Genomic DNA, 24,690 nt, shown 5'->3' on the forward strand with positions numbered 1-24,690 from the left:
AAGCCGTACAGAAAGTGGCAAAACCCCAGGCGCATATCTTCTAGCTCGTCTACAAGTAAGGAGCTCGTGTGTAAGGAATTTAAAGATTTTCGTTGGTGGCATTGTTGTTAGTTTCGGTCTTATTGTTAGTGATACTGTTTGTCATCATTATCACACAACTCAGATTATAATGCAAGTGACAAAACTCCGATGGTACCTCTTCCAGGTCACACTGTGCAATTAAGAAACTCGAGCATAAGCAATTTAGATTTTGTCGGAGGAATGATCAGTTCTATTTTATTTCTTATTGTTACTCGTGTTATTTTTCTTAGTAGTAAAATTAGCATCATTGCCTTTATTGTTATTAGCAGGCAACAAGCGCAAGTCATAGGTGGGAATAAGTGTAAAGAGGAATAAGGGTAAAGATAATGATGGTGATGATTTTCTCTTTCACTAATCTCTTGTCGTCCCTCAGTGCCACCAGATGACTCCCTGATGGGTCCCCCTGGCTTCTCCGGCGAGCTGCCCCCATCCCTGTCTATCAAGGACGGTGAGATGCTGACCCTCAAGTGCACAGTGAAGGGCGATCCTGAACCTCAAGTGTCCTGGACCAAAAACGGTGAGGCTCTGAGCTCGTCCGACATCATAGACCTCAAGTACCGACAAGGCCTGGCTTCGCTCACCATCAATGAAGTGTTCCCAGAGGACGAGGGTGTGTACCTGTGTAAAGCCACCAACTCCCTGGGCACCGCGGAGACTAAGTGTAAGCTCAAAGTCACGCCGATGGAACAGCAGATCAATGGCAAGGCTGGACGAGGCGACAAGATACCCAGAGTCGCTGACCATCTCAAGTCTACAGATGTACCCGATGGAACGCCACACACGCTCTCCTGCAAGATTGGCGGAGCGTCCAAGTTCGATGTGGTGTGGCTGCACAACGAGAAGGAGATCAAGCCTTCCAAGGACTTCCAATACGTGACGGAGGGAGACACTTACCTGCTCAAGATTGCCGAGGTGTTCCCAGAGGATGCCGGTACCTACACGTGCGAGGCCTTCAATGACATCGGTGAATCCTTCAGCACCTGCACCCTCAATGTATTAGGTAAATGCCATTTTTCCTTTTCATTTTTCCCGTATGTGTCCGAATTCGTTCTTGGACTGAAGGAATTAAGTAAGGGGCCTAGGTCATGTGTAGTTACCCGGAGTTCGATTCTGGGGCCGGTCAGCCTTAAATGTAATTAATGAAAATACAAATATCGAGAAATAATGGGAAAAAAATGTTTAGGTTCACGTCTGTCAAACTTGAGGGTAACGACAGCTTGGAAGTCACGTACTGAAATTGTGTTTGTCCTGAGGATATAACATTTTAGGCCCGACGTGGCTCCTCTTTATGTATAAAAGCAAATTATTCCAAAATTGTTGTCTCATCATAGTATATATGCTACAAATATGTGTGTGAAATTATGTTTTTTTTAATTCGCGACACTAAAGTAAAATCGCATAACATTAGAAGAATTATGCAAACCTATTGATGTGCTGATTTTGAAGATACACCAGTGTCATCCCGATTTCCATTTACTGTATTAGTACATTTCTTCCCCTTGAACAGTTATGGTAGATATGGACTGATACAGATATAAAAATCAAGATACATAACGATGATACAGAAGATACAGAGATGATGATTTATTTTAACGTACTGTATACCATTGCCTGACATCAACCAGATACATACATAGAAGTCAGCACACATATAACTATGATTTATTTATATCTTATTATTTATTTATATATTTATTTATTTATTGTGTACCATTACCTAACGTCAGGCAATACTCTCCCCCTCCAGTACCCGGTGAAGAGAAGAAATCCATTGCGTTCAAGAAGTTCCCCAAGTCCCAGACGGTGATGGAGGGCAAGGCGGCCAGCTTCCCCGTCAAGTTCGACAAGGAGCCTCTGAAGGTGTCGTGGCTCAAGGACGGCAAGCCAGTGGACGAGACCTCCCCGCGTTTCAAGTTCCAACAGGAGGGCAAGAAGGAGTTCTCGTACGAGATCCCCAACTGCCTGCCGACAGACGTGGGCCAGTACGTGGTGAAGGCCACCACTAAGAAGGGAGATGTCACTGCCGCCTTCTCGCTCAACGTCCACTCCGCTGAAGAGCTGTGAGCCCACCACGCACCCCGAGGCACCGGTGAGTGAATAGTACAGACCCCATTGTTGTTGGTGGTGATACTTAGCCTTGGTCTGTCTAGCCGAGTGGACCAGTCGACCACAGGTAAGCAACTGCTTATGTGGGGCTGCCCCTTGTGGTAGACAGCACCTCACCAGAGTCAGACCAGGGTCGTCCTTCCCCATGGAAAAGTGCAGGGAAATAGGAGGTTTGGTTCCTGGGTGGACACCGCAGCTGCTCCACCCATAATGCACAGCGTCACCACGTGCTGGCTCCTCGTCAGCGCCAAACCATAATTATAGTAAAAAGAGATAACTTACATGTGTTTGTAGTACCTCTAAGAAGCCATTACCTATCCTTTTTTTTTTTTTTCACCTTGGTCTAATATTGTCATCTCTTCATCTTGAACACCGAGTTGTAACAACATTTTAATAATAGAATATTGTGCTAGTGACAAGAAAGCCATTTGAAAAGGATGTAGAGCCATGGCATTGTCTTTTTCTCTCACTGAGTCACGAGATACAAGATGCAAAAGGGCGAAAATATGAGCCAAGTTAAGGTGTGCAAAGGGTACTATAGAGATCATTTGTTTTCTGTTACCAGTATTTGTTATTTCAGTTTTGTATTCTTCGGCAGAAAACTTGCAACATCTGCTGGGACGATTATAATTACCTCCGACAAGGAGAGTATGTTTCCATCCCTGTTTGTTGATTTATTTGTTTGTTTGTGTGTTAGTTTGTTAGCAGGATTACTCAAAAGCTAAACGAGAGATCTGGACCAAATTTGGTGGGTAGGCAGCCATGTCCCAGTGAACAATCGATTAACTTTTAGGACCGATCCGGATCGTATTACAGATTCTGGATCTGGAAAACACTTTTTACGAAACTAATCATTGATGAGAAAACCTAACCCATTATAAAGAGTGGTTTGGAAATTATGTTGCCCTTGTCGGAGAAATGCGCTCCAGTGATTGCCTCTCTAGTTGTCAAGTGAAGACAATGCATCACATTAGCTTTAGAGATGAGTGCTTCTTGTATGACTGTTAAAAAGTTATTTTAAAGCTTTTTTTCTTTCTTGTTAGGTATTATATATATATTTTTTTATCTTGTTCACAGACTGGACCACTTGGTCGCCACTATCGTGTGGGTCTCGTGACGAGCGAGACTGCACGTAACTGACGAACTCGACGGCCCCTCAGCGAGCAGCGGCTGGCTGAGAGGCCCAGAGCAGCATTTTCATTGTGTTATAGTGCCTGTGTGCATGTTCGCTTCTGTGCTACATGTATTTTTCCTATGAGATTATTTATTATCATTATAATTATCATTAATACAATTATTAGCGCTAGGCTTCTTGTTGATGTGGGAGAGATGTGTCTGAGGCGAGAAAGACTTACCATCATATCAAAGTATTGTGCACATAAAGTGATCTAGATGTACGTATTCAGTTTCATATCCAGTTCACACCACTGTATATTGCTCCTGTAACCCACAACTCCGTGTATAGTTACTGAAGACCTGAGAGAGACGAGTGTGCGCGTCAAAGAAGAGATGAACTCTGCGCGGGAGTTGGGCTGACCTAGAGACGCCCCAGCTCCACCTCCGTCTGCTTTTCGAATCATTGTTTAACCCCTGTTGATTCCTAATAGTTTTATTCAGAGTCTTTATTTGTTAGTTTATTTTTCATTTGCGATAATCTAACCAGGGAAGGGAAGGGACAACCCGCTCTTACATGGGTTGGATTGCACCACAGCTCATGCGATTGCGGATTGTACACCCAACCGTCCCTTGTCTCTGTCTCTCTACGCCTCTATTTCTCTCTTGACTCAAAGTTCCCGCCATGTTCTCGTCGTTGTACGTCATCAGCCTAAAGCACCAATCACATAGCTCCTTTGTGCTGGATCCCTACCACGTCACCAGTCCGCCCCACCCATCAGCACGCACGCACACACGTAGACATGGATACCGCGCTGGTCACAAAAATACTTACGTCAGGTCCCCATCGTAACTCTGATTTACTGCAAGAGCATAAGACATGGAAGGCTTTACGTTCTCCTTTTCTTGTCCTTTCTGCAAAAGGTAATATAACCTACGAGAATTTGCCTCGTAACTACAATATATTTTGTAGGAGGAACGAGAAACAAGAGAGGGTTCTGTGCCGCCCTTTTCTTGCCCTTCTGGTAAAAAACAACCACAGTAACGACAGGAAATGATCATAAGTCTTTTATGTGAATCCCGGCCCCGTATCCCACGTCAGAAAAAGGCGAGGCTGGGGACTTGGTAAGCCAGCACTCAGATAGAACACACGTGAACAGAATTGCCATTGTAACTTGTATAAGGCTTTTACGCGAGAAATATATGTGAATTTTATTATCTGTGGCTTTCCTTCCACCTTAGTTTTATGGTAACTGAAAGAAATTGGACACGATATTACTGTAAGTGTGTGGTTAATATTTACAGCACGAGGACGTATTACTTTATTCTTGCAATCGCCTGACGATTTTTATTCAGCTTACGAGAGAGAGATTCCAAACTGAGGCGATTATATATTACCTTCATTAACGATTATATTTTATTTTCATTGACCTCTTTATCACATGAGGATTCCCCTGAGACCAATTTAATCGTCTGTAGATTGCAAGAGTAAACAAAAGAAAAACGTCACATGTTAAGGGATTTGATGTTCTTAGACTGTTTCCAAGACCATCAATACAGACCAAACTATATGTGTGTTCTGAGGATAAAATAGTTTCTGTTAATTCTTACCTCTACAGCTTCTCAATCTAATGCAATTTATTTAAGTTAATGAATATCTACTGTTTCTAAATTATATAATACACAGAGATAGAAAAGTCACTGTGTTGTAGATGGCACACGACACCATTCAGAACCACACTATCTACTGCCACACCACACAACACCACACACTGCCACACTACACAATACCACACCACACACTGCCACACCACACAATACCACACCACACACTGCCACAACACACAATACCACACCACACACTGCCATACCACACAATACCACACCACTCACTGCCACACCTTATACTGCCACACCACACACTGCCACATCACACACTGCCATACCACACAATACCACACCACACACTGCCACACCTTACACTGCCACACCATACATTGCCACATCACACACTGCCAAACCACACAATACCACACCACACACTGCCATACCACACAATTCCACACCAGACACTGCCACACCACGCCCTGTAACACCTCACATTACCATACCACATACTGTACTGCCGCCCCACATACTATCACCCCACTCACTACCGCATCACGCCTCCTCTCATACTACACGTTGCCACATCTCACGCTACAACACTTCACACACTGCTCACACTCACGCCTCACATTTGTACACGTGTAAGAGGCAGATCCAGTGAGGTGACAAAAATCACACACACACACACACACACACACACACACACACACACACACACACACACACACACACACAACAATTAGAGGCTTACTGATACCCACAGATATCGCTGTCGACTTTCTTTTCTTTTTTCTTTTAAAACTCAGTCCCAGTTTTCTCCCAGAACAAGACCGGTAGTAGCCAGTGTTACATTCAGGTCCTTAAATTTAATTCCGGTGAACAGGGACGCGGGGAAAACACACTGAGTCCACCAGTCTAACCAGCAAGAGAACTGAATAGGGAGACAATGAAACGCACCGCTATTTATGATAAGATAGTAAGATCATTGTTTTACCCAGTCCACATTTACAAACCTACGATGTATGTTGTGTCTACTCTCGCCATCTCCATATTTTGTGTCTTTACTCTCGCCATCTACAGACGATTTTCTTCCACTTTCGACATGTCTCTGGTACTGGAGGGGTTAATGGGGGCTGTCTCTAACCCCTCTAAATCAATAAAGTTCCCTGAGCTGAATAAAATCGTCATGATATGGCAAGGATAGCATTAAAATGTACGAGCTCATGCTGAAAGTGATGTAATTGTAGCTGCCGTGGTCCCAGATTTAACACAAACGTGAACCCTGTGGACCGCAGGCTTGACTTATCCTTCTGCAGTCTGCCATCACACACACACACACACACACACACACACACACACACACACACACACACACACTAACATAAATACAAAAACCACACACACACACACACACACACACACACACGGCAAAGCAGAACAAAAGGATGTGAATGAGATAACTAGATAAGACAGCAAATGAGGGTTCGTATGTAGCGCTGTGGACTTCGTGGCACAGTTTCCTCGTCGATTTATTCAACCTCTTAGGTCTTATATTTTATTTTATTATTTATATATTTTTAGTTTTGACGCAGTTTGCCTTAGTAACGTACAAGAGAATAAAAGGGTGTAATATACAGAATACATCGCCGGGTGAGAGGTGTTACGAAGTCTCTTATTCCATATATAGAATACGGAACCGCAGTGTTAAATTCGGAGTGATGGTGTTAACCCGTACGCCCCGTATTTTGGGCACGCAACACCTTTTCTAGAGTGATTTAGTTTGCTTATAACACGTTACTGCCCTCTTCTGTATTACATAAATTCATCTAATATCGCCATACTCTGCATACGTAACATACAAAAGAATATCAACCAGCCACATCCAAAACTAAATCGCATAGGAAGAGGTGCTAGGGAGCCTCTTTGCCCAACGAGAATACCGGCCCAGGAGAGCGCCCAGCGACTACCCACAATAGTTCACTGAGAAATCCAGGTCCCTAATTCAGCTGCAGGTTCAAAGTGGTTGGCGGAAAGAGACCTTCCCTAAAAATCTTGTGTTTGCAGTGTCTGTGGCCCAAGATTCGTGTGAAATGTGACCCCAGTGGACTGCAGACTGAAATTGCCCTTCTCCTGCAGCCCACCATTCTCCTTCTGGGGGATAGGGAGGGAGTTGAGGGACTTTTTTACTACCGGGCAGTGGAGACGCCTGGTTATATAGGTGCCACCACGTGAAGGCGTCCCTCTACAGCACAGGGCCTCGTGGTCAGCCCGGGAATCGATCTTGAGATCTTCTGGATAGCGGACGAGTGTGCTTCCAATTCCATAACCCCTTCAGCACGGTGACGGCCTGGTGATGTTACTCCCGCCATCGTGCCAGGATTTTTCTACGGCTGAGGGATTTGCAGCAGTCTTCCTTAATCCTCTGTCATGTTTACAGCGTCTTCTCGCTATCTCCAGACGATTATATACCTTTTGAGAGAGAGAGAGAGAGAGAGAGAGAGAGAGAGAGAGAGAGAGAGACAGACAGACAGACAGACAGGCAGACAGACAGAGACAGACACAGAGACAGAGTTTGGTTTTCAGTTTCTTCATGCTGTCTCCAGACGATTTTATACCTTTTGAGAGAGAGAGAGAGAGAGAGAGAGAGAGAGAGAGAGAGAGAGAGAGTAGAATCGTGTAGAGGTAGCAGTGAAAAAATACAAAACACGTCATCGAACTGAAGGGTCTGGGAGGATTTTCTATACTACAATAGATCTTCCATAAACTAAAAAAAAAAAAAAGGCTAGTGGTGATCTGATAAAGAAAAAGAAAATGGCGCCATCGTACTGAAGGGGTTAAGAGCAAGGGCACAAGGGAGAGATTCAGCCCTGTATTCTCGTCTTTCCCTAACACATTATCCTTGGCTATTTATTTTTGGATATGGGTGGTTAATATCTCTCCGCATATTATTTATGCAAAGTATGGCGATACTGGAAGGATTTATGTAACATAGGACAGTAAGGTGTAATAAACAAACTAAATAGCTTAGAAAGAAGTGTTAGGAGCTTACTTACCTGACGAGATGTTGTGTTGATTTTTTAACGCGTCAGGGGGAGCTAGGGAAATATCAGCCATGGAAATCAGATGGAAAAAATCGATCAAGAAGTTCCAGAATCAACTATCAGGTAAGATCTTGAAACACACACACACACACACACACACACACACAGGGAGAGAGGGAGAGAGAGGCTTGCTTCATCTTACGAGAGACTTACTACTGGAGGGGTTAGCCTTCATTAACCCCCTCACAATGGGAAGGACAGGGTCTCCTAAGCTGACGCGAATAGGTTGCACGATAAAAGACGCTGTATGGCTGAGGGCATAAGACATTCTACTGTCTTTACAGGTTAAGTTGCTACTCCCTTTTTCATTACCACCACCTCCTGCACCAATGAAGTCTAATGCCTTGCTATATTGCACTACACGATGCTATACCATTTCACCTTTCACTCTATCTCGCTGCCGTATACCTATTCACCCTCACTTCCAACAAACTAACCTACCCAGCTCACCTCAAGACTCCACCAAAGTACTCGTACCATACACTTATCCATCTCTTACGTATCTTGAATACATTATGTATGTTATATTTCTTTTGTGGTTCTTGGTCACTTGTTAATGCCCATATACTCAACATAGTTATCATATGCATTAGAATTGTTGCATACCAGGTTACTATAGCAACAGGGGTTAGTTTGCACTGATAAAGGGTCTGAAGAGACATCGTTCTTGTGCGAGTTTTTCTGTATTGGGCTTCTTTAGAAAAATCTGCTTCCAGATTCGGGCCAGGAATCATTGCAGGTTTATATACAGAGCAAATATAGACTCCACAATAGCTGTTATGAGCTGTGCCATGAGCTGCACACTGTTTCTGTTGTTACCCAGGCTTATTTGAACGTAAACCCGGTGGACTGCAGGCCAAAGTAATCCTCCTGCAGTCCACATCCACCATCAAGGGGATAGGGACCGAACTAAGATCGTATTTGTAACCGGTTATGTCTGTGCCACCGCATGAAGGCGGCTCTCTCCGGTACGTCATATTTAAACTGGTAATATGCAGTATCTGATAAGGAATAAAGTCAATTAGTAATGCTATAATGTAAAACTTTTATTACACATGAAAGTTAACACTTCCTCTAGACAAGGGAAACTGGGCCACCTTGTGACAGTAGTTTAAGCGATGTAAACACACCCTGAGGCCACTGTACACAGACGTACATGGAAGAAGTTTGTGCTACAGTGAGTGTGTGGAATAGTACAGGTTTCGTGATGAAAGCATGACAAGATCAAGGAGTTATATTTAGTTCATTAGAAAAGGGGATTCTTTGGTAAGTTTCAATAGTAATAAGCCTATAGATTGAAAGTTATTGTAGTCATGTTTGCATAGAGTTAAATTATTTGCATGTTGGTGGTGAGCATCTGTTATGGATGACGCAGTCGACTATGGAGATGATGTTTTTATTATTTTGTTTCCCTCCATCACTGTCCAAGACATAACATGATGGAGCTTGACAGTCATTTTCGTCGAATCCTGGATTGATGCCAGACCACGGCTATTTGAATTTCATGAGTTAGTGTATTTGGCACACTATTATTTAGTTTGAATTACTTGCGTTAGTATATTTGGCAAGTAGGCCTATGGTGTTACATTGACTGACCCATCTGGATCAGTATACAAAAAAGGTCTGCCACTACAGAGACCCCATCATCCCTAGGGAGACACACGACCAACACCTTATTTTGCTGTTTTCTTATTTTTTCTTTGCCTTATCTCTTCATGGGATTCTTTGAATAGTTTCTGATTGCTCTTTCAAGTTTCAGTGTTTTATCTTTTAAAAGTGTTTGAAACCATTTTTTTTTTTTAATGATGTTTGTTTACAGTCCCTAATAGTGCTGAAGACAGAGAGATGCTGTCTTGTGGTGAACAAAGGTGGACAGATGCCATCTTAGAATGCCATTTTTTTTAAACAAAATTCCCCTTATAAGTGCTTGTTTAGCTGAACTTAACCCAACCTTATTTATCCTAACCTAACCTATTTGATGCTAACCTGACCAAACTTCTCCCAACCTATCCCTAATGTAATCATATTTTCCCTGTTTATTGATGGATCCTCTTCACTCTCGAGAACACACTTCTGTACACCTTTACAAAGTCATTTAATTAATTCAGAGGTAAGTAAAAATTTTAAGTGGTCATTCTGTGTCTCCTTAGGGATTACCAGGACCATTGTTAGAACTCATGGTACCAGGTACCATTAGGTTTAAGTACAGTATTGTGATTCCCGTTAATACTTCTTGATGTGATTGTTGTGGTTAAGACCTCAGCTTACAAAGGTTAGAACTTGAAGATGCCAAGGTTATGGACAAAGAAAGTCCTTTAGGAGCCATTCCAACCACACAGAAAAAACAATAGAAAAATGGATAGCAGCAAAATAGATATTGTACAGTATCAGATCATGAATACAGTGGGACACATGACATGACTATGTTCTGGACTCATTAAATAAGGAACAGTGTTCTTGTTTAGCTTACCACTTGTTTGTAATGCCATTCCAAGAGCATGTATAAGAAATCATTGTTTTTTAATATTTCAGATAAGGGAAAGATGAATCGAGCAGAAAATGAAGCTTACTGGGGGTCAACAGACACTGCCCCATCAACACTGGATACATTCTTTGATGAGGATGTAAGTGATTCCTGCTGTAAGCCCTTGCATTTGCCCTTGTCCTTGCCTATGTAGCCAAATGGTGTTCAGATATTAATTACTTCATCAGGCCACTAAGGTACAGTATAATAGGGCTAGATTTGCAACATTTATACCGGTACCTATGAATATAAGCACAGTAATTCTACATTCAGTGCAGTAGCCCAAATCTGTGCATTTGTAAAGTTTATTAAAAAGGGTGAGACTAGCTGAACATCCTCTTCCCCTGCATTTTTTTTTTTTTTTTTTTTTCCTCTCATGCTTCCATTACTATATAACTTCATCTACCGTAAATTATATCTTCATTAAGATCAAAGAGCCATATCCTGGACTTGGGAAACTGAATTAGAATGAGGGTGATGAGATAAAGTAGGCAGTTTTCATTCAAGGTTAAGTTCTTCAGTCATGACTGTTGATGATTTAGTTTATCCTCTGTGATACATTATCAAAAACCAGTATGAAAAGAGTATGTTGGCTCCATAATTAGGTACCCTACAGTACTAGAACTGGGTAATATGTTGCCATTCATTCATTGTCTATGTCATACAGAGTGAGGTGACCTGGAGAGGAAGCTCTGCATTTTATTCCAAAGACAATGTTGATGGAGGAGTGACATCTGCTTCGTATAGCAGTAACAACAACAGCAGCAGCAGTGGCAGCATCGTTGATAATATCACAGTCACCACAGCACAGGACTGGGCCTTTGGTCGGTGGCAAGCAACGCCTCTTATAATACTGTATTTTGTTACATTGCTAGACCATATTTTAACTAGTTTGTTAACAAAGTTGCGTACCACACATCATTCTTTTAAATACACTGTGTCATAATGCAGACGTACCTATCCAATGATTTGCCAGCAGTTTCTTTTTGTCCCCCACCTGTAATTCGAGTGAATGTAATCCATTATAAAATGTTTTATAGACATTGGTGTCCAAACGTTAGCTAGTGTTATTTAATTATTTGCCTTTTTTGATGGTCACTGAAACCAGGAGCATAATTTAATAACAGAGAATAACCAGATTAGCAATGAAACAGATCATAAATTATACTGCATTTAGTCAATTTTCAGTGCTCAGGGCCCTTGCATATGCAGATGCGATAAGAAAAATGATGACCTGCCATATGTAACTTAACATAGTGTACAGCCCTTCAGCAGAAAAGACTGAGCAGCATTCAAGCCATAGTCTCTACTGTATCCCAGTTTGATTTGTAAGAATTTGTAATGTTTTTCTTTAGTATGTGTTGTTTTTCCTTTCATGTGGTGTAGTTGATGTAGGAGGCTCAGGCAGCAGCAGTAGCAGGTCTGTGACAGGTGTAGGGAAGGCCATTGGTGAGAAGCTTGACTCATGGAAACCCCCTTCAGTATCTATTAAGTGGAACTCTTCACAAGGTTAGTACTGTGGTGATTTGGTTGATTTCGTATTGTATCTAGTTTTTTCAAGATGAGATTGGTACAGATGTAATAAATGCTTTTCATTTAGTCAAGGAATAACCCACTCTTAGAAGTCTTGATTTTTGGAATGAGAGAATTCCAAAACTAATTAAGTTTAGCATTACTGACGTTGAGCTACATAGGATGCTGGTATCCCTGTGGCTGGAACTTACTTGTTGGATAGTTGTTGATGTTCCACTAGTATATAACTGATTTGTTTAAGTAGAAATAATGATGAAATACAGTTTTGGAAAACCAGGGATAGACTTTAAAAAATAAAAGTTCTAATATATGGCAGCAGAGCAGGTGTTGGAACTTTAAAAACTGCAGTGTTGTGCTGATATTGTCTACCATTCCTTGAGATATTATGGTACTGTTTCCAGTGCTTTAAAAATAATAAAGCTCACTTTCATTGCAGATCCAGTGCAAGAACCCAGTGAATTTCAGCTTTAATTTTTTTCCTATTTATTCCAGACCAGAGTATTCCATGTGTGCAGTGTGCTGCCAAAGATAACGAGATTTCAAGCCTCAAAAAACGCCTTGAGGTGAGTTTTACATACTGAGTGTCTGGTGAAAGTCCTGCCAGTAATAAAATGCTGTATTTCATGAACTAAGACCATTAAAATAACATGATTTCCTATCACAGGTACAAAGACTTAGCGGATTCTGCTGCTCACAGATCCAGCGTTCACAGCTAATTGAGGAAAAAATGGAATTCTGCACAAAATTCCAGAACTTGAGTGTTAGATAATACAAGAAATTAAACAAATGGTTTACAGGACACTGATGCCCAATTCTGATACTGAGTTTGAATGTGTGGCCCATTTTAATGAGAGCTCTGTTGCTAATTGTCCTTCTTTTATGTTTTAGGCTACATCATTTTTGGATCATACTGTCCACATATTTAAATGGAAAATATGCTGTTGATAATGATGCTTGATCTTAACAAAATATAATGGATTTCTTGAGGTTCACTGATCGGGAATACTATGGCTAAATTACCGGTAAAAATCAAAACAGAAAGGCACATGCAGTAATCATTGTCTGCAGTAGTGCATGTGGTATATCTACAAAGTTTGTATGACTGTAATTATGTCTCTATGTGTAGTATATATATTATCTTTTTATTTTTCAGAGTTCATTTTCAAGGTACAATGTAACGCTGCCTCCAGAAGACACTGTCAACAGAATTCTCCTAGGGCAGAAGTACTTTTTGGAGTGCTACCGAAGACATGAAGACAAACTTGCCTTACTGGACACTGCCTTGGCCATTATGGATGGCAGTGCTATATTGGAGACTACACTCCACCTGAAGAACACAGTCAAGAAGAGTCTATTTATAAAGGTACTGATGCTTCACTTTTTTTTATATACAGATAGTCCTCGACTTAGGACGGGGTTCCGTTCCGACAGATCCGTCGTAAGTCAATTTGGTTTTAAGTCGAAAATGTGTATAAAATAGGGTACTCCAGGCCGTCTGCATTCGCGGGGGTTAGGGGACACAGACCCCCGCGAAAGTGGAATTTCCGCGACTGTTTGGCATGTCCCCCCCCAAAATGTAAATCACCCCCTGTGAGCAAATGTGCACATACCGGTACTGTACCTAATAAACCATATCTGGGACCTGAAAGCAGCATAAAATATCACAAAGGGTAACAGACTAGTTGTATGAAAAAGTTTAATAACAAATAAGTTTTGATTGGGTATGGCTGTACAGCACTAAGTTAGGGTAAATATGTACCTGGTGACTTCCACAGACCCCCACAAGTGGGTGCGTCTTGCTCACATCCACGTGAGTGGGCAAGCCATCAGCTGCATATTTACGCCAACTTCTTACAACCATACCATACCACTGAGGGACAATCAGTGAATGTGTTAGGGCCGCGAAAGTAGAATTCGCAAATGTGGAGGACCTGGTTTACTGTCAAAAATCAGATATACAGTGAACAGTACAAAGTCACACATTTATCCAGACACTTTTAAAGTTAATAATATGCATAAATACTGAAAATAACTATTACTCAAAATATAGAACAGTGAAGATGAATGGGAGTTGCAAGGTTTGGTGAATGAATTTGGGACAGTGTGTAGGAAGAGGAAGCTGAAAGTTAATGTAAACAAAAGTAAAGTTATGGTGTTTGAGAGGAATGAAGTCACAGAGTGTGCAGTGAGGTTGGATGGTGAGGATATGGAGAATGTGAGTGCATTCAAGTACTTGGGTAGTGTGATGAGTAAGGATGGAACTTTGGGGGATGAAGTATGTGAAAGGGTACAGCAGGGAAGAAAGGTTGTTGGTACACTGAAAGCAGTGATGAGAAATAGGGAGGTGAGTATGGAAGTTAAGAAGTCACTGCATGATGGTATTGTGATCCGTACCCTGACGTTTGGAAGCGAGGCGTGGACCTTGCAAGAGGGGAACAAGTCAAGAGTGAGAGCAGTGGAAATGAGTTACTTGAGAGGAGCATGTGGAGTGACGTGGAGGGACAGGTTGACGAATGAAGAAGTGAAGGAACGTTGTGGGGTAGATGTGGATGTGGTTGAAAAGATTAGGAGAAATACACTGAGGTGGTTTGGACATGTGGAGAGAATGGAGAATGAAAGACTGACTAAGAGGGTGTATGTAGGTGAGGTGGAGGGAGGGAGAGGGAGGGGTAGACCGAGGATGAGGTGGAGGGATGGAGTTGAGAGGTATATGAGGGAGGGGGGGGTGAGTTGGGGGGAGGGGAGTCAAATGGTGGGTGACAGAGTGACTTAGAGGCGTTTTGTCTGCGGCCACCCTTTGCGGGATTAGGGCGTCAGGCTATAGATAGATAGATAGGTAGATATTTTCCAACGTCCTAATTTGTTATGAAATTTGCGTTATACTGTATCTTGGACATCTGTAATTTATGATGAAACTTTAATATTGTGAAGAGAGAGAGGTATATGAGAGAGGGGGTGTGAATTGGGAGTGGGGCAGTGAAATGGCAGGGGACAGGGTGACGTGGAGGCAATTTGTTTGTGGCCACCCCGTATAAGGGATTAAGGCGTCTAGTGATAGATAGAGATAGATAGATTTAAATAATCATAGAACAGCAGTATTAACAAATTTTAAAAATTCCTCCACAATTGTCTCAGCTGCCTTCACATCGGTACGAGCATCCTCACGAGTCACCTTGATGTTATGGAAGGAAAAATGGTTTTTAAACTGCATAAACCAAGCATGATTAGCATTACACCGCACATCACAACCAAGGCCCGCGTGTTCTTTTAGCATCACAGAAAGAAAATAGGCTGTAGGCATGGGTTCAAGATGAATTGAGCAAATCCTTGGTAGCAAACTGTCAGACAGTGAGATTTATATATTTTTGCAGTAAGAAAAACTCTAAACAATAACATGTAACAATAAACAGTACATTTATTTATTGTTAACACAGCTATTTATTATAGCTGTAAAGTATTATAAATTTCATATTCAATACCATTATTCACACCATTGGCAGCGCAATTGGTTTGTTATGTGGGTGAGCCTCAGGAACACTTCCTCAGCCTGCCAAGGAATACAACCGCCATCGGTTGCAACTCAGAAGGACTTGGGCTTGTGAAGGCTGTATGGGGCCATCATCATAATTGTGAATTGGTCATAAGTTGGTTGGTTGTAAGTCAAGGACTGTCTGTATGTATTAATACCTTCAGTCCATTTTTTTTTTTCCCCAAGAATAATATAAGAAAAATATATATGCCATTGACCTGAAGAGGGTATGTCACTGAAGTGGAGTAAGGATTCTGAAGGATTGAACATTGAGTGAATGAGTATGTGACCCATTTCATTGGATGTACTGTAGATTAATTCTCCCTCAGTCATGTTTTTCTTCTTCATTACTTTTATGGACCATACCTTACTCCATCTCTTACTGGGAAAAAGAGGTTAAGATGACAATTATGGTACCCTTAGATGATTATATTACATAGGGGAGACTTTCTGAACTGGAGAGGCTAGATACGGCCTCCATTAATCCGTCCAGGTCAAGAGATCTTTCTTCAGAAAAGATATTCAATCTGAAGGTAGTAGGGATGACCTAACTTGGTTTTCATCCTGTTGTTTTTTTTATTGAGATGTCACTTAAGTTGGATGTCACTGTATTTTTCTCAGTTGACATTCCACCTCATTTTACTTAAGTTATGATGACAAAATCACTACCCTTGTATGCCAGAGAGCCAGTGCAAAATTTGTGTGTTGTAAAGTACCATAATATATATCCTTGCCTTTCAGGAAATGCAAGCAAGACCACATGCAACTGTACTTTATGTCAGCTACTTGAAAAAGCGGCACAATTATCCAGAGGCTATTGACTTCCTAAGGTGATTATGTTCAAAATTCAAAAGAGTGTAGGAAGTGGTAAAATATGAGATATACCATACATGCTAAGTACTTCATAATTGTTTTTTGCAGTAATATGTATTGTTGTTTTATAACAGCAAGAAGATATTTTATATAATATATTTACATTTAAAAGCAGTTTTACTACTGTTTAAAAAGAGTTATATCTATTTCAGCTCCCTTGGTAAAACAGAAGATGCTGCTGTAAGTATTAAGCTTATTTTATTGAATTATTGTAATTGATTAATATTTTTTTCCAGTACAAATATGAATAGAGAATGTGTTTAATTAGGAAGGGTATAGAATTGAAATATGTAATGGAAGTATCAACACAATATTGTAAATAGATTCGAAATAGGCAGGTGCCTTTTAATGAGCGTAACTTACAAAAGCTATTTTGATGTTGTAGACATATTCTTTACATTACTAGCTTTTGGAAAGGAAGATAAAGGATCACATGTTTTAGGTATTCTCTGTTCACTTTAACTTGTGTAAATTTGTTGTCTCTCCATCTTCAGTGCTGAGCTGTAATACGAGATTACCATAACACTAGAATATGGTGCTAGTTATGGAGAGGTGCTGTGAGAAATATGTAAAGTCATAGCATTGTCTTATTACACCACTGATTTATGGGAAGTAAGCAGTATAAAGACAAAAATCACTCCCAAATAATAATGGAGAAACTGCAGTGTTGATACAGCTCATTTGTGGAGTTTTAAAAAACGTAGTACAGTATTGTCATAGTAACTTTTGCATGTTTTATTATTACTACAGATTTTATCTTATGAATTGGCACTGACTGGCAAGACTCCAGAAGTAAGGCTGAAGAATATGAAGAAAGCTTTAGAAACCAACTTCTCCCAACCAAGTCTCGCATTTGAGGCTAAGATGGTGGAAGACAACATAAAGCTTCTCAGTAAGTGATTAATTTCAAATTCTGTTGTCAAATTAGTACAGTCACAACCCTGTGGGCAATGGGTTATGTCAAGTGAAAACCTATTGCATATTGATTTATCATAAATTGATGTCAATTTAACATGGGTCCATTGGGAAAAATTAGGGACAAGAGCCACATAGCCTAAATCTCAGAAAACTTAACCCTTTTGGCTTGCCCTCGGTGCCGTCAGTGCTTTCCTCTAGGGGTAGCATCCTTGCCAGACATGATTTCCTTCTCACAAGTTTCAGTATTTCACACACAAAAAGTTATCACTCCACTTGATATTGCACACTGCACTACTTATTGTGCACTTTCACTGATTTTGTGATAGCAGTGGTGTTTCAGTGGATTTGAACATGCAAGGTGGAATGAAAGGGAGATGATCACAGCAAAGGTAAACAGTGAGCGGCCATTGTGGCTTAAATGTCTCTCCATGGGCTTGCACAGGTGACACTTTATGCACGGGATTGTCAGCGCAGACACTGTAATTATCATACGAGAGAATTTTGTGATTGTTAACCCAAAAGTGGGTATCACATTTACTATTGTTCTATCGATTGATCACTTATCAAACTGTCATCTACTGAGTCGTGACTGTATTTTTCCTTTTGGATAGTACAGTATTCAGTTCATTGATTCCGGTTGCTGTAAATGTCATAATTTTCAATTCCATGATTTAAAAAAAAAAAACTTATCCTACCTCTTCAGTCTGTTTGCCGGTACATATTTATTTTATTCTATGACATCTTCATTCAGGATGAGATGACTTTTCTAACTGAAGGGGCTTGATATAGCCTTTCTTAACCCCATCAGTCTAAGAGCTCTTAAGTTAAATATAATCATCTGATTGTACCAAAAATAAAGTTTAAAATTTGTCTGAACTGAAGGGGTACACAGTAGCTGAATAAAATCATCTGATGGCAGCAACAACAGACTTAAACAGGCTGCTGTATTTAAGGGATTTGTTCATTTGTGTTGTGGGTGCAGTGTCAAATTCAAAGTGCTGTAGTACCAAAACTGTGGGAAATATTGATCTAGAAAAATATTAATGCATATTGCAGAACATCACATTCTCTGTAAACCAGAAAATCACGTGCACAAACTTTTATTTTAGATTTAGTTTTATTTTTTTAATTAATTAATTTTTCTTTCTGTTTCTTATAATTGGTGAAGAAGTTGAATTCACTAAGTCGCAATTTACAGATTAGAAATTATCTCTTTTGATCTTGTCTCTGTGATGGTGACTTTTGTTTTTTATTTTGTAACCACCTGACAGCTTTAGCCATCTTCTTAGAAAAGACCCTCTGGAAGCTGACATAGTTGATATTTCAGCAAGACAGCTTGCCATTGATGAAGCTGACCACAAGGACCAAAGCAACCCCATGCTGGTGAAGTACCCACGTGCAGCCAATGTAGCAGGGATGCCTTTGCTGACCACACTATTTTACTGCTGCATGTACCACTGGGAGGTTGGTGAGGGCCATGTGGGGAGTCCTGTGGCACTGAGGAAGGCACATAACCTCACCCCCCGCCAGCTGCTGTGGACAGTGGTGCGGGGCCGTGCCAGGGTCCATCACTTCCCACTCCCTACCGAGCTTGAGGCTTGGCTTGGCAATAAGGTCAGTCTGGCTAAGCCACAATCTTTTCAACCCCTCTACAACAATGGACATACAGTAGGTACTTGGGATTTCAGTTAGACTGCAGTACTGACAAGTGCTTTTATTCAGCAGAGGTAAGTGCCTGAGATTAAAGGGCTTTAATCAGTCTCTATATTAACTCTTTTACTGCTAGGATTTTGCTCTGCTGATTAAGACTGTCTGGTGTTAGTCTGAGTAGGTTGTCTTAAATGTGTCAGTAAGTGCTCATATGTAATATGTAGTCAGATGCACAGCCAAGGAATAAATTTTCAGTATTCAATGTTTAAATATTAATTTAAGCTAGCAGATCAAAACCAAAATCTTGACTAATGCATTTTTCAGATAGGTCATTTTCCACGGCAGACACACTTGATTCAAGGAAGACATTTTATTGTATGATAACATTCTGCCTGCATCAAAACACATTATGTAGCCAGAATGTACAGTCTGCTTGTAGTGTCTTCTGTAAACATCACTCTGCTGATATTTATAATATTATTCACAGTAGCAGTTACAGTCAATCCTTGAGTAACGCGTTTTTGTACTTACAAGGTCATCATAATGTGACAGGTCATAATCAACATGGGGAAAATCTCGAGCTTATGCAGTAAGTTTCAGCTGGCCTCGTGATGGAGTTGCTCTAGGTGATGTCACCTGCCAGACTCATCGTGATTGGCTGGCTTAAAGTTACATCCAAGTACCTGTCCTGGGCACATACCCATATACTTATTCCCTTCTTGCATCTCACCGAGTTCTACCCACGCTGTGTAGCAAGATTTTTTTTTTGTGTTTAAGTGTCAGGCGAGAACATTGACTCTTAGTCATGCCGCGTGATCAACCCAGCCACCCACAAAGTGGCGCATCTTCATGTATGCCCAGAAGTATGAGATGGTGAAGGAGTTAGAGCAGGGAAAGGAGCAGGTAGATGTGGCAAAAAAGCATGGCATGAATGAAAGCACCATCGACTGATTCGACTTTGATGTTGAAGAAGGAAGTACAGGAGCAACAACATCTCAACAGTGACAACAACAGCATTGGGGGTTGGGGGCAGGGAGTGCTGCAGAGCAACATCTCAACAGCACAGTGGTACCCAGCCTAACTTTTGTTTTTGTTAATGCCATTTTAATACCTTTCGTGTTCTTAATGACAGCAGCTATCTCGTTCATTGTTTTACTTGATGATGAGTATAAATAGGGGGCAATTAATGTGAGGTAGTGTGGTAAGAAGGGGTAAAAATGAGTTTTGGAAAGGCGCCAGACTGCATTGTACCGTTATACATGCAAACACATTATATGAGTAACGCGTGTTCGAGTACCACAGTCCTTGTCCTGTCTGCATTGTCTGCATTACTCGATGATTGATTGTACTGTAAGCGAAATATGGTAATCTCAGATCTTAATACTGTACATGAAATTATGTTTATTGTGTGAAAGTTTATATGTAGTTTTATTTCAGTCTCATACAAGTGAACAAAAATTTAAAATAAAGATAAATATGTTTATTTATATTAATGAAAAGGTATGGTAGCACTGATTCTCAGAATGTCCCTTGGAAGGTGTGGAACTATGAGACATGATTTAAAGATTTAAGAACAGGTGGTCAGCCTGTGTCCTTGTTACCATTCCTTGATGAATTAAGAAATTATATTTTGTAGTCAGATGAATTAATTAACTGAGTGATTGACTGACTGGCTGATTACAGAAAGTTAAAGAAACTGTTCTTGGTAGTGTGATATCTAAGGTCATTGTGCCAAAGTGCAAGGCAGAAGGTATAAACAAAAATAAGCACAAATATGCAAGTTCACAGGCACACTGCATACACGGTATTCACATACATCTTTAGGTTTGAACAAGAGTCAGGTTGATGAGTGATGATGATTAATGATGAAATAGGTACAAACATAAATAAAGTTTATGATTCTATTTTTCCTCATGCATTGCACTCACAGGGTCTGCTGGGTGCCCTTGGGTCCCTGACGTCAGCATTAGGAGGATCAGGAAAGGTCGGTGGGTCCACTATAAAGTCTACACTGCCTGTAGACCAGCTGGTGCATTCCCTCGCTGCCAGTGGAGCTCCTGCCAATGTATGTTGCCACTTCATTTATCCACTTGACTATGTAATGATAAGGTGCTGGAGAGGCATGCCTACCGATGGTGACACTGATATAACATTATGGCTCTGCTTCCTGGTTATTCAAATGTCCATCAACACCTTCCCAGTCCCCTGTAAGAATGGTGGAATGCTGGAGAAAGGCACCTTACAGTAGGTTCACATCTAGATGAGCCTGGTGCCAGAGCAGCAACAACATTTTTTTTTTTTCCTGCTGAGAGTGAAGAAGTGTGTTGTCCATTTACTTGAGCAGACTTTTGCAAGTTTTTCCTCTGTCAGATTTTTTCTTGCGCTCTAAACCCTACCTATCCCTGTCTTTAGGTGGGAAGGTCTAACTTCAACCTTTGTCTCTTTGCCGCACTGTTGTATCTTTATATCTTTTCTGTCGCTACTTCAGTGATCACTGCTCCTCTGAACTGTCTGCTTGCATCCCTCCACCATTACAGTGGGCACATCGCACCCTGCTAGCAACACACTCTCATCCCTTTTCTGTCCACCTCTCTAATGCACAAGTTAACCGTTACTCCCAGTCCTTCAGGTATGCAACAGGTCAACTCTGGAACTGTCCTACTGCCTGTGATCTCCAGTCTTTCAAATGCAGTATGTCCAGGCATCTCAGTATGAATGGATTTTGAATTTGGCTGTCTGTTATCTTGTTTTTGTTTTTTCTTAAAGGGAACACTTTGCTGGCTCCTGGCCTTTGGTTCCTGCTTCCATGAATTAAGAAAAAAAAAATGATGTTGGTGATTTTGACGATGGTGAGGATGATAATGATGATGATGATGATTCTGGCGACTTCTGGAAAGTACTTAGCAGGTTTTGGCATGTAGTTTAGCTTTCAGTGCATAAAAACATCATTTATCCCATGGCCAACATCAGTTTGGGGATTCCTTTAAGTGGAAGTATGGCATCATTTATATATATATATATATATATATATATATATATGTGTGTGCCTGTATGTATGAATATATTGTTCAACAGTTAACTATATTCAGCATTGGGAAATTAATTACTTGAATCAGTCACAGGGTTGACTGGGGTACATTAATCTGTTACAGTGTTATTTAACATGTTAGAAACATGATACAGTAATTCAGTGTACATTGCTCCTTTTGCAGGTGCTAGCAGTGTACATAGGACTTGTGGACCCAGTGGATATGCGGCTGAAACTTGCTGTCAACTATAAGTGCCATCAGGCTGTTGTTGATGTAAGTAACTGATACTAGACATTGCATGACTCAAACAGTTCTTTCCCATTAAACTTTTTTTTTTCCTCATATAGTGCAATGTTATGACCAGGGATTTTTTTCTTTTAAGGTATATGTGGCCCAGAAGGACAGACATGCCTTGGAGAAGTATATGAAGGAGATCCCTGAGGGTTCCCCAGAGTATTTGAAGGCTGAGAGTGCACTGAAGGTTAGGTGTTTCAAGTTTGGGTTACCATTATCGTATTATCTATCCTGTTGCTTTCTTCTGAAGACCTTTTACATAGAATCACAAGTTGCAGAAACATCTTCAATTTTGTACATAACCCTTAGATTCACATTCAAAGATTTTCCAAGGCACTTTTTCATTGTGTTTGCTGATATCCCTTCAGCATAATAACACCTTTTCTGATACATTTTTCCCTCTCCAAGACATTAGTGTTTCAGTTAGGAAAGATCCCTCAGACTGAAGGGGTTAGACAGTTTTCACTAACCATTTCAGCAGTAAAATTTTCAAAATCTCATTCTGGCAACCAGGTAACGAGTTTATTAAGCTTATGAATATCCTGTATTCTCATCAGCCTTGGAGTTTTTTAAAGCACCTCTTCCTTAGTTACATATTTTACCTATTTCACCTATATATTCTGTTGTTTACCTTCTATTTCCTCTTAATATCAGCATAGAAGGGTGGCTCAGTCGGTAGAGAGGTGGCCTGCAGTCCTACCGGACCCAGGTTCAGATCCCCGCTGGGGCAGGGAACAGTTTAAGGATTTGAATTAAAACAAAAAAACAGACTTTACTGATCTACCAGAAGACCCACCGACATGCCGTAAAATAACACGCTAATACCAATACACCAGTCCTGTATGAGACAGCCCTAGCATGTATTCAATATGGACGGTGGGTGTTAGTGCCGAAGTGATGACATGTAGAGGTGTATGGTATGCAGGAGGACTACTGGGCCTTGGGAGCAGGCTGTGAAGCCTATACCCACAGTCGGACACTTAAAAAAAAAAAAACATATCATGGAAGAAAGTATAAATGCTTCATATGCAGAGACAATCAAGAAAGGCTGAGATGCTAGAAAACTTCCTAAGTTGTCATGAATACAACCCTTGGACAGGTGTACTGTCGAATTCAGCAGTTACTCTTGTCCTGTAAAGTGATTTCTCACCCACTTAACCCTTTAGGTAGTAGATTTCCCATAGCACAATCTGTAAGCCGTAACTTGTTTGTACAGAACTTGCTTCTAAAGCTATGCGTTTACAATGTACTTTCAAAACTGTCACAGATACTTTAAATAATATGCAATAAAAAACATAGTGTACACAGTAAAAGTTTAGTGCAAAAAGTATGAAGTACTGCACCTAAACTTAGTCTGATTCTTAATGCTGAGGCTGAAATAATGCAGTGGCAGATTATCTTGCTATTAGAGGGTTGATATAAATAAGAGGAACCCGTTATTGAAGAGAACATGTAAATCATCACCCAGCATGTAGGAAATTCATATTTTATGGATCTGTTAATTTTATAATACAGTATCTTACCTCATATTTGTTTCTCTTTCAGACTGTGCGATGGAAAAACTAACCTGGATAAGTGTTAAATTTTTGTTGGAAAGGAAGCAGACTGAAGTAGTAGGTTTGTAAACTGACTGTGATATTTACACCATTATGAGTTAGAAGACACATGAATTTGTGTTTGAGAATGTTAAATATCTTTGTCCATTTTATGTTAAGCCTTGTGACAGGCCGGTAGGGGAATGTTTGCAGTATCATTTACTGATATTTTGCAAGTTATGCTGTACAGTAATAAATAATGTATATACTGTAGTATAATTCATAAATGAGGCATGATGGTGCTGTTAAGTTTTCTGCTATTCTATTCACATTAACCCCTAGGCTGCGGCAGCCCTAAACAATTCCTCTGTCCTTGGTGCAGGAAAACCACTTTAAAAATTGTGTTTTCATCATGTGTTTTGACCCACTTATACCTAACCAGACATAATAACATTTTAGTCAGACAAAGTTTACACTACACGCTGACAATTTGCAACCCACTCACCAAACATAAGCATGCAGTAGGCACAAGAAATGACCGAAAAGTTCACAGAATTTCACGCGGGTGGTCTGGAATGTACAATGCAGTTTAGCTATTGGTATTTCCGGAATGCTGTACGCAGCCAAGGGGTTAAGCCTTGAATGGTGGGATGGGGGTATAGTGTTGCCATTTAAAACTTGTGGAATATTTATGTGATGAGAAAATTATTTAATTGGAGGAGAATGCTCATAATTCATAGACTTGTTACAGTATTACAGTGCCAGTATGAATTACAGTTTTATAGTACTGCTTAGT

General features: G+C 40.6%; 2 protein-coding genes across 7 annotated transcripts in view; both read left to right on the forward strand.

Annotated features, from left to right (window-relative positions):
* Positions 1-4,518, forward strand: part of bt (projectin protein bent) — a 269,793-nt gene extending 265,275 nt beyond the window's left edge. For all 6 annotated transcript variants that reach the window (XM_080270134.1, XM_080270136.1, XM_080270137.1 and 3 more), the window contains 3 exons: positions 455-1,081; positions 1,829-2,170; positions 3,265-4,518. In XM_080270134.1, the coding sequence (XP_080126260.1) occupies positions 455-1,081; positions 1,829-2,145 (944 nt within the window). In that variant the 3' untranslated portion in view covers positions 2,146-2,170; positions 3,265-4,518. The remainder of the gene's footprint in view (positions 1-454; positions 1,082-1,828; positions 2,171-3,264) is intronic.
* Positions 4,519-10,548: 6,030 nt separating this feature from the next.
* On the forward strand, positions 10,549-24,065 carry Vps16B (Vacuolar protein sorting 16B). Its single transcript, XM_080270017.1, has 13 exons — positions 10,549-10,633; positions 11,201-11,357; positions 11,920-12,042; positions 12,559-12,629; positions 13,220-13,429; positions 16,337-16,425; positions 16,621-16,648; positions 17,219-17,360; positions 18,714-19,000; positions 20,967-21,101; positions 22,249-22,338; positions 22,448-22,546; positions 23,905-24,065. Exons 1-13 carry the CDS (start codon positions 10,553-10,555, stop codon positions 23,923-23,925), a joined length of 1,533 nt encoding a protein of 510 aa, XP_080126143.1. The 5' UTR covers positions 10,549-10,552; the 3' UTR covers positions 23,926-24,065.
* Positions 24,066-24,690: the final 625 nt, after the last annotated feature.

Source organism: Coenobita brevimanus, chromosome 39, assembly GCF_032717465.1.
Source record: "Coenobita brevimanus isolate Jiangsu-jjx chromosome 39, ASM3271746v2, whole genome shotgun sequence".
In the NCBI taxonomy this organism is placed as follows: Eukaryota; Metazoa; Arthropoda; class Malacostraca; order Decapoda; family Coenobitidae; genus Coenobita; species Coenobita brevimanus.